This window comes from Clarias gariepinus, chromosome 4, assembly GCF_024256425.1.
Source record: "Clarias gariepinus isolate MV-2021 ecotype Netherlands chromosome 4, CGAR_prim_01v2, whole genome shotgun sequence".
Classification (NCBI taxonomy): domain Eukaryota; kingdom Metazoa; phylum Chordata; class Actinopteri; order Siluriformes; family Clariidae; genus Clarias; species Clarias gariepinus.
The window spans coordinates 5,806,412-5,821,129 of NC_071103.1; the positions used below are offsets into that span (position 1 = coordinate 5,806,412).

General features: G+C 37.2%; 1 protein-coding gene across 1 annotated transcript; it reads left to right on the plus strand.

Moving 5' to 3' along the window:
- The first annotated feature begins 228 nt into the window (after positions 1-228).
- On the plus strand, positions 229-1,378 carry LOC128520593 (C-C chemokine receptor type 5-like). Its single transcript, XM_053494900.1, has one exon. The coding sequence runs from the start codon at positions 368-370 to the stop codon at positions 1,265-1,267; it is 900 nt and encodes a 299-aa protein (XP_053350875.1). The 5' UTR covers positions 229-367; the 3' UTR covers positions 1,268-1,378.
- Positions 1,379-14,718: the final 13,340 nt, after the last annotated feature.

Consider the following 14,718-nt stretch of genomic DNA (forward strand, 5'->3'; position numbering starts at 1 on the left):
TTCATGTCCAATGTAAGAATTACACAGAACTGAGACACGTCTTTATTTTCTGAAACTTTACCCATATCTAAAAATCACACATCTGTATAATGCATAAATCCACAGTTATGTCTAAGCTCTAAATGCAGATGTTCATAATTTTAGTATTACATCTTTAAAGCAAAATCTGAATATGTGTGCGTGTCGAACCTCATGTTTTATCTTTTTTCTCATTTTTTTCAGCATGACGGCAACATATGATTACTCTGAATACTATGATATTAATTATACTGATTTTCCTCCAGAACCATGCGATTATGCATCCCATCCAATCTATTTTCTCCCAGTGCTCTACTCTGTGTTCTTCGTGGTAGGCTTTTTTGGCAACATGCTGGTGCTGTGGGTGATCCTGGGAAGTGCTCAGATAAAAAGCATGACTGATGTGTCTCTCCTGAACCTGGCCATCGCTGACCTCCTACTAATCTTCACTCTCCCCTTCCTGGCTCACTATGCCAGAGATACCTGGGTTTTCGGTAACGCCATGTGCATTCTGGTTTTCGGTGTGTACTACATTGGATTTTATGCTGGAATTTTCTTTATTGTGCTGATGAGCATCGACAGATACTTGGCTATCGTTCATGCTGTGTTTGCCTTGAGAATCCGAACAAAAACATATGGGATTTTTGCTAGTGTGGTGATCTGGATTATAGCTGTTGCAGCATCATTTCCTGAGCTACGCTATATTGGAATTGAACCCTATGATGAAAAAAATATTTGCAATGCTTATCCAAAAGATGAAAATCACAATTATGTGAGAATTGCAGCTTTTATTAAAATGAATGTTTTGGGAATGCTGATTCCACTGATTGTTGTGGGATTTTGCTACACGATGGTGCTCCAGAGACTGCAGGCTCTTCGTACATCCAAGAAACTGGCTGTTCGTCTTGTTGTTGTGGTCATGGTGGTCTTCTTCTGCTGCTGGATACCGTACAACATTGCAGCACTCCTCAAAGCACTGGAACTGAAGCACATCCTGCCTTCAGAGTGTGAGCTCAGCAAAAGGATCCAACTGATGCTGCAAGCCACTGAAGCCGTGGCGTACTCACACAGCTGCCTTAATCCGTTCCTCTACGTGTTTGTGGGTGAAAAGTTCAGAAATCACCTTGTTAGGCTCTTGCGTCAAACACCATTTGTCCATGTGCAGTGTATGAAGAGCTACATGACCCAGGCAGCAGGCTCGGTATATTCACGGACAACAAGTGTGGACGAACGCTCAGCTGGTGTCTGAATGATAGAAGAACACGAGTCTCTCCTGGATTATATATAATAAATGCTTTAAACTAATTGCTTATGTACAGTACAAGTAAAAAAAGGGGTCAAATTAGGTTTGTTTGTGTTATATATATGTCCCTGCGTTCAGGTAAGTACAGCTTACTTTTAAATGCACTTTTTTACATTTTTGTTAATTATTCCATTTTAAAACCTTGGTCACATCAGGCACTCATGTTGCATGAGAAAAACTAAAACTTTGTGTTCAAATTCATATAAGATACTTTCTGTGGTCAATGAACTGTGCAGTTTCCCCTGGCATGAAAGTTTTTTTCCCCTGGCATATTTTTATTGACCTCAATTTGTTTCCATGGGCTTTGTCTTATTTGAATGTGTTTCGATTTCTTAGTTCTAATAAAGAGAAAAAGTAATGTTTAATCATACCGAAGCATTTGGCTTTTGACAAAATATGTGCTGACTAGGTGTCCGAATACCTTTAGACACATACTATATGTATCTTTTTTATATAATATGAGAATATAGTTAATATAAAAATGTTTAAACTATATAGCAACAATCTTTTCATTATATTTGCTTTCGGTTATATGTAAATGCATGAAACATTGTTGATTATTTGAAGTTTCTTTTTGTGCACGCAGAAGGTACATTAAATAGTTATTAAATTGTTATCTATGTAGCACCATGTGACTGAACATCCACATGAACACAAGTTGCATCTTCCTGTAATATTTAAAGCAGCTAGAGATTTGGGTAGAGGCAGGGTGTAAATGCAGGCAGAATTTCTTTAAACTTATTGTACACAAATAAACACAACAAATCTTAAATCTTGGACTGAGAAACTGCTATAACTAACACAATAATAAACAGTGAAAATACCAGCAATGCTCTATGGCTTAGAGACAGTGGTGCTGAAGAAAAGACAGGAGGCAGAGTTGGAGGTAGCAAAGCTGAAGATGTTGAGGTTCTCTTTGGGAGTGACAAGGATGGAGAGAATGAAGAATGAGTTCATCAGAGGGACAACCCACATTAGATGTTTTGGAGATAAAGTCAGAGAGGCCAGATTAAGGTGGTTTGGACACGTTCAGAGGAGAGATGGTGAATATATCGGTAGAAGGATGCTGAGGTTGGAACTGCCAGGCAGGAGATCTAGAGGAAGACCAAAGAGGAGATTTATGGATGCAGTGAGAGGGGACATGAAGTTAGTTGGTGTGAGAGAAGAGGAAGCAGAGGATAGGGTTAGATGGAGGCAGATGATTCGCTGTGGCGACCCCTGAAAGGGAACAGCCGAAAGACAAAGAAGAAGAAACAGTGAAAATAGAACAGACACATGACCATCTGGTACCTTACAGTGGCAGCTCAGTATATGAACTCCCCATCTTATAAGAACTAGAATTTTGCATCAAATTTGCCAGGGCATATGAAGCATTTTTGGCATACGAGTGAACAAACTGAGTCGAATCGGATGGCAGATAAATTACATCAGCCAAGCAAAGCGATTTTGCATATTTTTGTGGGTTTGTTTGCATTTTGTGCAAAATTTAGTTAAGCAAAGACGGTAGCAAGAAGAAATGGGAGTTTTGTTTTGAAGCATCCGGTGCCAAGAGCAATCTGCATATGTGCAAAAAATGATTATAGTGTTAGAAATTGGTAATATTAGTAATATTTTTGGGTGGCTTACATTTCGCAATACGAAATTTTACCTTAAGAAATCCCCTCCGCTGTATACAAAGTGTAGGTGAAGCAGGAAACTAAATAGAACATAAATTTCCATTTTAACCTAACAGTAATAGTCTAAAGGACAACACAGTGCCATTTAGAGGGAACGACTTAAAGTGTTATCTATTTTCCTTATTATGATTACATTTTAATTATCTCATATAGCTTTCAAATCAATCAAAATGCCTGTCTTGTCTATGCGTACCCTAAATGTTGTGAATATAGCAATAGACTAGGATCCTGAACAGACTTGGATTTGCTTTGCCTCGCCTCAGGCAGATCCGCGTCACATCTATGGCAGATCTGGATTGGAGTTTTTACTTGCTATCTAGGTAGGAACGTTCGAATATAAGGTTGAGATGGGCTCATGCACATATGCTACTGTACATATGAAATTACTGAACAAGTCTGATTGATCAATGTTTTGGTTTTGATATGTCATCTAGTCAATCTTCAGTTATACATGACATACAGTATAAGGATGTTATAAGAATATGTATGTATAAAGATCTGAAAATATTTGCACTCTACTAGATTAAAAGAGAAATGTTTGATAAATGTACTAAAGATTAAAAATATGTAGATTTGATTATTATTAAATACAGTAGTAGTGCTCCAATTTATCGAACTGCATATGAATTTAAGCAAGCATAAAGCATGAATTTTCCATAATGTTTAAGAACTTTCCTGTTGTTTTCGATTGCCTTTATATATAACTAAAGGCTGTGAATTATAAATAAATAGTGCTTTAATTAATTTGCTACACAGTTAATTGTTTCTGTCCAGTTTTCTTTTTATTTCTTCCACTTCACGTGTAACATAAACCATGCACACATCTGGACAAACCATGCACACATCTGGACAAACCATGCACACATATGAAAGTATGTATGTATCTCTTTTGCGGTGAAACATGTAATTAATTCTGGTGTAACAAGTGGCTGTCAGTTATCGCATCAGTATCTTTAGTAGTAATAGTTCTTATTAATACTCATTTATCGTAACTCTAAAAGCATTTTAATGGCAAAGACGGTTATTTTTTTTTCTATACACTTGAGTTTTGGGTTTGAGATCAAAACATAAAAATTATACAACTCTTCAGAATTTCACATTTAATTTCCTGATATTTGTACCTAAATGTGTTAGCACTATGTAACAGCTTACACCATGACATATATAGTGTGAGACCCTATTTTTACAGTAAGTGATTATAGATAGTATAAAATAAATGGAATGGATAGTCATAAAATAAATGAAGGGAAATAATTTCTTGGTTGGTTGGTTACATATCCTTTGCCTACATGAGTCAAGCGATCACCGGACTGTTGCTTTTGTGTGTGTGCTCTTGTATTTAAAGCTTTTCTTTAAAAGTATTTAGTAACGAATGTAGATGACACACGTGTTTGGCTAAGCAAATAAATACTCTTTGTTTTGAGGTTAATAAATAGATACTTTTCTGACAGATACCGTCTTGGTGTGATTGACTTTGTCTCTCCTGTCACCAGCGGACAGACCGAGCGACTCGTTTATTCAATTATGCAACTGAAAAACTTACAGTTAGTTAGACTATCACTAGAGATGTGTGATTTAGCTTAACAGCTCATTACAGAAGCAGCCATGCAAGACCAGGCGATGGCGGTATAACCAGCAGTGTGTGTTAGATCAGGAGCAGCTTCTTTTTCTCTCCACAATTTGTTTTTTTTATCATTTAGGAAGAGGTTAATTTCAGTTACAGAATTAAAGTGGCTCATTTCTGTCTTTCCTTGCAAATACCTGTTTGTGATTCTTACTGCTGAACTTTGGTTGACATCTACTGTACGTACGTACATATGGTTGGTACGGCCTAGATGTCCGATTGTTGGTACACCAGTGGTTACATTAATTTCAGGACTTTTTGAATTGTTGTATGGGAGATGCCCAATTACCATGTCATTTAGAGCCTAATAATTTGAAAAAAAGTATTACTACAGAGCACATCTTGGCACCAGTCACCTACTCAAACAAAAAGTACTATGTTCTAAGGTTTTAAAAACATTTTATTGTAAATATTCTGAAATAAAAGGTGAAATTCGGATCTGTTATCTATGATTGATTTATTCAAATTTATTGTAGTGTAAGCATATTTTAATTAAAAATACTTGTACTTTGGTTAAGACTTATAGAGGTAAGGTGAGGATAACAGAGGTAAGGCAGGGACAATGTGATGTCACAGTAACAAGGATCGGTATGTACCTAACAAACCTTAGACTTGCAGCCATCTTAGATATGAGATGCACATGATGTCATAGTAACCTAGACACGACACAAGCTCAGCAGACCTTACTGTGATGTAACAGGCATTGGATACACGTGCAATATGTCAAATCAAAGAGACACAGACAAATAGCCAAAAAAAGACACACACACACACACAGTTATATGAATAATAGGTTTAATAAGAGTAGACACAAAAAATAAAATAGTATGTGCATCTACATAGTAAGAAATATAAAAATACAAAGTTTAAGGCCCAAAATAAAAGTACAAAATATAGGGGGCCTGGGTAAGCATCAATAGCATAATGAAATGCATAAACTTCAAGTATCTGACCTCCTTTGAGGCAGGACAAAACCAATTTGAAGATCAGTGAGAGGAACAAAAACACAGCGATTTAAAATTGGCACAGGCGCGGGAGTAGAAGCTGTTTGGGTGCCAACAGACACTTTAGAATCGGTCTGGGTACCAACATTAACATGACAAACAGGTTTTAGGACCGCCGGAGCCGGAGTAGTAGACTCGGGCCGTACGGGCCTAAAAGAAAATGAATAAGGGCTATCCACACGAGGTCTTTTAGAAGGACCAGGTTTGGAGTCATCCTTTTTAAAAAAAGTAAGCCCTGTCTCCTCTAGAAACTGCAATAGCGATCCAGATGGCTCGGGCTCATCCTCAGCAAAACTCACCGAGGCCCGGTCCATGACAGGAGTGTAGTCAGTAGGGCTGTGAACCGGACTGCTCTGGCTGTCCGAGTCGTTTGGAGGGACGTAATGATCATTCGTGCAGATGCGATTAGCTATAGAAAACAAAATAAAACACGTAAATACAACAAAATTAATAAAATAAGACAAATAGTTAAAAATAATGTGTCTTGAAAACTGTAGAATAAACCGGAAGCACCAAGAATTTATAGTTAACGTAAGCGCCACCCCATATTTTTTTAAGTTGAACAAGAAAAGTGAAAAGATAATAGAAATCTATCATAATATCAGTATAAATAATATCAGTAGGAGGTGGAGTCAGATGACGAGGTATATGACGTAGTATAGAAAATTGATTTTTATTGGGCGATGCTTGGAGTTACATCCTAAGCATTTTCAGGGCTGGCTCACTTTGTTTTGTTGCTGCAATAAAACTTGGTTCTTACTTCATCTAGATCTGCACGGAGTCTGAAGTCTTTCTTTGATTTATTTTACTAAAGTTACAGTATTTGTTTAATATTTTAAATTAGGGCAACTTTGATGTGGGGAGAATAAAAAATCCACCACAGTAGCATTAGAAAGAGTCTACTTCTGTGTCTGTGTCAAGTCAACAACCAAAAGAAGACTTCACCAGAAGGAATAAAACACCAGAATAAATTCTATTATAATTCTGGAACAGTATACAATAAACAGATGAGACAACTACCAGCACTGTTTAGAACAGGCAGATCTTCAGGCGGCTACCCCGTAGAGTTCTGAACAGGCAGAGCTGCAGCTACGTAGACGCCTAGCTGCCAAAGACGCAATCAGCGAGTACTCGCTGCTCCTGGCACAATATCTATTTAAGGGACCTTGATACCTGAGTACAATGTGCGAACATTAGGTAGAACCCAGTAAGGTTTCAGGGCAAAAGCATACGTCAAAGATGAAGACAAGGCAAAGACCCAGCCAACGACTTTAAAAGCGGTGGGCTGGCAGACAGAGGGCGGCACGCCATCTGATACGCATGGGCTCTGAGTTTAAATTAAAAACAAATATAAAATCACACATAAAGCACTCAGAAAGGGTCTACTTCTTCAGAGAGGACAAGGGTTTTCAAAGCCCCGTTCGGTCTCAAGGAGAACGTTTTCAGGAGAACTGTATTCAGTTTTCTTATGTTTTCTCATCGTCTTTCTACCTTTTTAGTTCCCCAATTAATAATCCCAAGCTATCTCCAAATGAGTAGGTCTTCTCGTGTCTATCATAAACACTCTTACATACCTCTATTTCGCTGACCCCCTCAGAAGCCCTACATAAGGGGTCTGATAAGTGTTATTACATCCATTGGTGCTGCTCTCTAACCCACACCATGTAACAGAGATTTTACATCCAATACAATAAACTAACATTTCAATATAAAATCCTCAAGCAAAATATTTGGTAATGGCAGAGTCCACTCTGCTTATTTGGTGTAAATGTCTTGTTGTGAAGAATGATTGCTGTTTCAGGGAGTGATACCGTTTTTCTCAGGAGTATTTCTCAGTTCTGCATTACAGAATCAAAAGAAAAATAGGGAAATGAGTTCAAAGTTAGAAAACTTTATAAAATTAAAATGAGGAACTATGAATAAATCAAAAAATCTGATTGTCAAAGGGCAACAGTGGCAAGGAAAATCTTCCTCAGATGACAATTTTTTATCACTTTAAAAGAGGTTAATCTCAGTTACAGAATTCAAGTGGCTCATTTCTATCTTTCTTTGCAACTTCCTGTTTTTGATTCTTAGTGCGGAACATTGGTTGACATCTTGAGTATGTATGATTGACACGGCCTGCGCTTCTCTTCTCCCTGACTGGCAATGGGGAGAAACCTTGAGAGAAACCAGACTCACATATGTAAAAAATTATTAGTATTTCTTTTCATTGTAATTAATGTAAAAGTGACATGAATGTAAAATTTATTTGTCACATTAATCAAAATTAATTTCTTATACCACCTTCCCGGTGGTTAGGAAGCTCTGGTTTGACACAATACAGTGCACTAGAGCAGAGAAAGTCAAGGGCTTTATTAAGTTGCCTGACAGAGACATTTTGACAGTGATAGGGTGTGAACCCCCAACTTTCACATCAGTAACCTACTATAATGCCTCAACCATTAACCCACAACTGCTCTGGCTGAGTTTGAGCAAAAAGGTGTATTCACTCAGCAAAGAGTAAATGTGAGTATACAAGGCAATTCAAATCGAGCCAATTGATTGGTATTGTACATTTAAAAAAAAATACCCAAAATGCTTTTTTTAGTAGACATTTACACAAACACATAAGCATAAATTGCAAAATGCATACACACCATAAATTTTAAACATAAATAAGATGTTAAAATATACAATGAAATATGGAATAAATGAATATTAAATAATAAATATTATAATATGTAAACAAATAGTTAGGGTAACACCTAGGTCAGAGGTCAGCAACGCGCAGCCCCCTGCTGCGGCTTCCTGTGACTTTGGAAAATACATAATAAGTGTTTAATTAAAATTTATTTCATTTTAGTTTGTTACATGCTTTAAATGTAATTAAAAATTTAAAGATTATGGTGATCTTGTAACATTAAAATAAAACATGTTTAAAACCAAGAAAGACAAATTGTTTTATGGTTCCGGGTGTTTTCTTTTCTGTGTTTAAGGTTGCGACCCCTGACCTAGGGCAACCTCAAATTAAATTAAAGCAAGAGATGAAAGCTAGGTCTTTAAATTTAGAATTGTCAATATTGGGGCAGAACTGGAAAGCTATCCCATTTGGGCTAGCAAAAACTTCGGTTTTCTACTGACAGTCAGGAACTAAGAGTGCTTTGACCCTACAGACCCAGGCACAAATCAGAGTACACTGGACCCATCATCTGGTTATTTGCATAATATCAACTTTCCCTACAGTGTACCTTGCTCAAGTTCACTTAAAAAGGTGCATTGTTTGAAAATAGTGAATCGTACCAAAACACAGAAGTGGACCACTGTTTTATAATGTGTAAAACTCCTTGTACACTCTTCTTCTCTTTTTGTTTATTTGAAAATCACAAATCACCCAAGTGCATACTGTGGCCTCAGGTATGGAAAACATTACTAATGTCAAAACACATTATGAGTAATCAAGCCAAGTGTGAAAGCACTCTAAAAGAAGTTGTTGTGAAAAGAACCTAGTAGATCTGGGCTTAGCAAGTCGATAATATAGTAAGAAGCTTGGTCAATTCTGTATTCTCAGTTCAGGCTAGCAAGCACCCAGATCTGGAACTCAACTAGATCACTAGATCCTGTGTCCCTACTGTAGTGTTGTCTTTTCTTTGCTTTAGTTAAAGTCTGAGGCTGCATTTTGAACCAGTTGAAGTCTAGCAAGGGTAGAATGTAACCACCCAATATATTGTATCCAGCCAGGAATAAATAAAAGCATGGAAAATTGTTTCCATGTGTTTTTTAAATAAAAATTTCTAGACAGCTCTAAAATGCAAAAAAAGCATCCAAGTTACATGGTAAGTGATTTCACAAGAAAAATAGTGATAGATTCTAAGTGATAGAAAAACAAGTGGCTATGTATGTATTTATAAATCAAATAACAGAGTGGGACTAAAGAGGGTTAGAAAGGAGAGAAAACAGAACAGACCATAGAATGACCAAAGACAGCAATATCAAGTTTATGATTAAAACAAGAAACCAGATGATGGCAAAAAAAAAAAAAAAGAATACGGTCCTTCTGGTGTATTGAAACTGATACTAACTAAACGAGTTAAAATGAGTCAACATGAAATTAAAACTGTCTACAGGTATTGATGGGAAGAAACTATGAATGTTACAATCCTGTAAAATCAACATATTATCAGACCGAAAGGTTAATCTTTAAATGATAGAACAGCAGAAATCGCTCATGTAAAATTGCTGTTTAATGTACATAAGATAGCAGTAGTGGCATATTTTACAAGTTGCACCTCAATAGTGAAGTAAATATCAACAGGTAAAGACCTGAGGAAATTTAAAATGTGATTTGAATAGAAAAGATTAATAAAAGGTCTTGCTTACAGGAACTGAGTAAGAATTAAGCCCAACTCAAGGGGTGGCATTACAGGATTTACAACCTGTTCCAACAATGAGATATTTTCAAAATATTTAACCTAAGAGAACTAGCAAGCATCTACACCCCGCTTACAAGCACTTGCTTTAGCAGAAAGGGTGCGGGGTGACCAGGATTTCGTAATTTGCTAGCTGCCAGTGATGTCTTTGGGTATTGTACAAGAAGAGATTGCAGGCAGAGATAAAAGATCTCCAAATGAACCATCACCTCTGTAATGACTAGCAGACAATCGAATGAAATGTACTGTAAAAATGAAAACGAAGTTCAAATTTAGGGCACAGAATAGGTAGAGGAATAAGAAACTTACACAGACATACCCTAAGTTCGGCAGCAGAGGTGGAAGGTAACTTTTATATAGTACTTTTACTCCACTATATACTACAACACACATCTGTACTATACTTTACTACCTTCGTGCATGGCGTTGGCTTTACATAATGGCAGTAGACTTTGAAGCAGTAATATTCCACCCCACCTGCTGAGTATTATGCATAATTGCATGATTTGCCCCCTCTCCATGAAATGGTCAATCATGTAGCAGGTGTTTGAAATAAGAACCAGAGATAGTTTGAGACAGTGACAAAAACAGCATGTTAACAAGCCAGGAAGGAGAGAGAGAGATTTGCTATGACTTGAAGTCTGCTGTGAGCTATTATAAGTCTTGAATCAAGAACTTTTCATAAGTATTCATTTTAAATCAGCTAATCTTTGTAAGTCTTCAAAAGTCTTTGTAAGTCTTCATCTCCGATCAACTTATTCCCTCACTCATCGTCTATACTGCTTTATCCAGTATCCTGCTTTATCCTGCTTTGGCAGAAGCCAAGGTACACCCCGAAAGGAGTGCCAATCCATCGCAGGGCACACACATACACACACTCACATGCTTATTCACACTCTATCGGCAATGTGTGAATGGCAAATAGCTCAATTTGGATGTTTTTGAAAATTGGAGCACCCTGAGGAAACCCACCATGCACAGGGAGACCCAAGCACATGCCCAAAGCAGGAATCAAACCTGGACCCTGGAGGTGCAAAGCGACAGGGTTACCCACTAAGCCACAGTTCCGCTTGTCTTCAATGAACAAGTTTTGTAAGTTTTTTTACCTTCAATGAACAAGTCTTCATACAGAGTTTATGGTACTTTTGATACTTAGGTAAATTCAAAAGTAGTACTAGCAGTATTTTTGTACTTTAAGTGAAATACGTATGTAAAGGTAGGACTTTATATTTGTATTTTACTTAAGGACTCCCCTTCGCTCTCTTCGCTCATCACACCTTAACAACTCTCTCCAATTTTCTTCTTAACAGCTCTATCACCTCCACACTCTCTAAGGACCTCACCTTCCATTGTTCACATAATCAGCCTTTTCAGACAAGGGAGAATCCTTTGACCATGGAGGCCTCAAATATGAGTAACTTACCAACTTACCTCAGACCGAAGAAGCCACTTGGATGAGTAGTGAAGCATTTCTACCTAACAAGAAAAAATTCCAGTTGACATGACTCAACTTCCAAAGAAGCTCACCTGGCTGACTATGAATCTACACAGACGAGCGAAGACGAACGACTGTAAAGCTACACAGACAAAAGAAGAACTTTTACTTTTATGTTAGAAATATTTTAACTAGGGTTTCTCTACAGGTACAAGTACAAGTACAGGATTTGTGTATTCTACCCACCAAGAGAGGGCTTGAATTAAACTAGTCAAGAACTAGCATGGCAGCAGGAGAAAAAAAAAGTCTGATTGAATGATTCACCTTCTAGTCATTTTTAGAACTTCAGAAAAACACGAAAAAGACATTCCTTTATTAATTTTTTTTTTTGGGGGGGGGGCATTTGGATTAAATTTCCATTTTTTGGAATGTTACAAAAGAATGAAAACAAATTAATACAATTAAAATGTACAGGTTACAATATACTTTACAAATCTAATTCTAGACATACTATTTAAAATTTTTATATTGCAGATTCCATTTGTAGGCTAGTTTATAGTATTAGGCCATACCATGAAAATATTACATTATAATTAGCACAGCATTAAGCTATATAAGCTAAGATTGAACACACAGCTTGTGTTTTAAATGCTTTCATTTACTTACTGCTGCTAAGTGAACAAAGCTTTATTAAGTTGCCGTGCAGGCAGAAGGTATGCTTACTCTCATATTCATGCTATGAATAGCTATGAAAGCTATTGCAGGCTTTCATTTCCTGTGGAAACTCTTACCTTTATAGCAAATGAAAGAATGATTAGCTTTTTGTTTTTATCAAGGGTAATAGTAGCTAACAATGTTGCTGTATTTATTATGTCTGCCTGTCTTTCTTTCTTGGGCTCTTTCCCTTTTTCTTCCCTTCTTCCTCTCTTCGCTCAAAATTATTTTACATGCTGTTAGTGATATTTTGAAGATCAAAATATGAACCATTTGGAAAGTTTCCATTGTAGATTGCAAGGTAGATATTAAAGTGTGCAAAAACAATATGTTTAAATTTACCACCATATAAAGTAGGTGATGGAAAAGTATTGAGTCCAGAAGAGGAATGTGGAAGAACAGATTAGTGTAGATTTGGCAAAAAGGATGGAAACGGCAGCGGTGAATACATATTTTAAGGGGTGACATATAAGTGGAAGATGTACTCAGGTGGATAATCTGCTGTATAGGTTATGCAATATGAAGGAGTTATGAGCAGTTATGTGTCAAATGCTGATCAGCTTATTTTTAGCTTTAACCTTTTAACTATTTCTGTAAACTCTTTACCTGTCAATGACAGGTTTTTACGCTAGTACAATATAAATTTAGGATGAGTTAGACTCGACTGGACAATGTCAAAGTCTAGGTTTCCTTGAGCTTTTCAAGGGTCTTGCTGAGAATGTTTTTAAAGTAAATTTTCATGAGTTGTGGTACGACGCATTACAAATATTTATGACCCAAGGCCCACTATAGGGTGCACAGAACCCTGTTGTTTTGCCAAGTTTTTTTTTTTTTTTTCCACGGGGGTCTTGCTCTTGTTTTTGCCTCTTTGGGGGACATGTTTAAAAAACTGGCAGACAGGTTGGAAACTGCTGCCATTAGGATGGCTGAGAGTCGTGTGACACGGGGCGTGTCACGGGCTCAACTCAAGAGGAAATCAGTTATTTTTCGTCTACAAAAATTGTAGAGGGTTTTTTGATATCTTAAACGGGGCGGCCTTAAACTTAAGGTTAATAACTTAAAGGTTAATAACTTTCTGTGTGACATTATATTGAGTGACATAATGTTCAGTGACATCACACTGAGGAACATTGTACATTGATGCTTTTTTTCCAGCATCTGCGGCCTATTCTGCACACGTACACATTACAAATGTTACCACGCACACACACATACACATCTTTCTCACGTACACATCACAAATGTTAACACTTATACACTTACATCTCTGTCTCACAGACACACACACATACGCATGCACACATAAACACACTCATACATCACACACATATACACACTTACATCACAAATGTTAACACTCACACACTCACATCTCTCACTCGTACACATGTACACACACACCAGCTTTTTGGAGGACTTAACATTAATTTTCCATTATTCTACACACACACACACACACACACACACACACACACACACACACACACATTTAACATGAACAATATTTAGAGCCCAAGCTGATTTCAGCCCTACTGCGTCATATTGTGTGATGTGTGCAAGTTGTGCGGTGCACCCAGGTGGTGATGGCTTTTTGTAGGTCTTAACACGCTCAAAAGTCAAAGAGGTTATGTGGTGTGTCTGGGTGGTGATGGTACAGAGTGCTTGGGCCTGCTCATTGATGCTTACAACTATATATTTTTTTATTAAAATTATCAGTAAGAAGAATCTCATGAAGATGAAAAAAACACCAATTATCATTATAAGACTGTTAATAAGTATTTGTTTAAAGTTAACAGGGGCTCCCAGGAGGGAGTCTATATACTGTACAGTAATAGTAATTAATTAATAATAATAATAATAATAATAATAATAATAATAATAATAATAATTGGAGCTTCCCTGCCCCCTCACCATGATTTGTAATCTACAAAAAGCAGGAAACAAAAAATCTCTACAGACCCCTCACACCCAGGACAACCTTTTTCTTGTTGCTTTATACTCAAAAAGACTTGAGGCTGTAATTGGTGCCAAAGGTGCTTCAACAAAAACTTTTTGTTTCTCACAGTCTGAGAGTCCTTCAGGTGCCTTTGTGCCTTTTACTAAAGAGTGGCTTCCGTCTGAGGACTGTACCATACAGGCCTGATTGGTGGAGTGCTGCAGAGATGGTTGTTCTTCTGGGAGGTTCTCCTCTCTCCACAGATAAATTCTGGAGCTCTTTCACAAGTGACCATCGGGTTCTTGGTCACCTTCCCTGACGGTTCTAAACTTCTCTTATTTATAGATGATGGAGGCCACTGTGCTCATTGGGACCTTCAGTGCTGCAGAAATTTTTCTGTACCCTTCCCCAGATCTGTGCCTCGATACAGTCTCGGAGGTCTACAGACAATTCCTTGGACTGTATATGCAGTGTTAACTGTGGCACCTTATATAGACAGGTGTGTGCCTTTACAAATCATGTCCAATCAACTGAATGTATTACCAGCTGACTTCAATCAAGTTGTAGAAACATTTCAAGAATGATCAGTGGAAACAGGA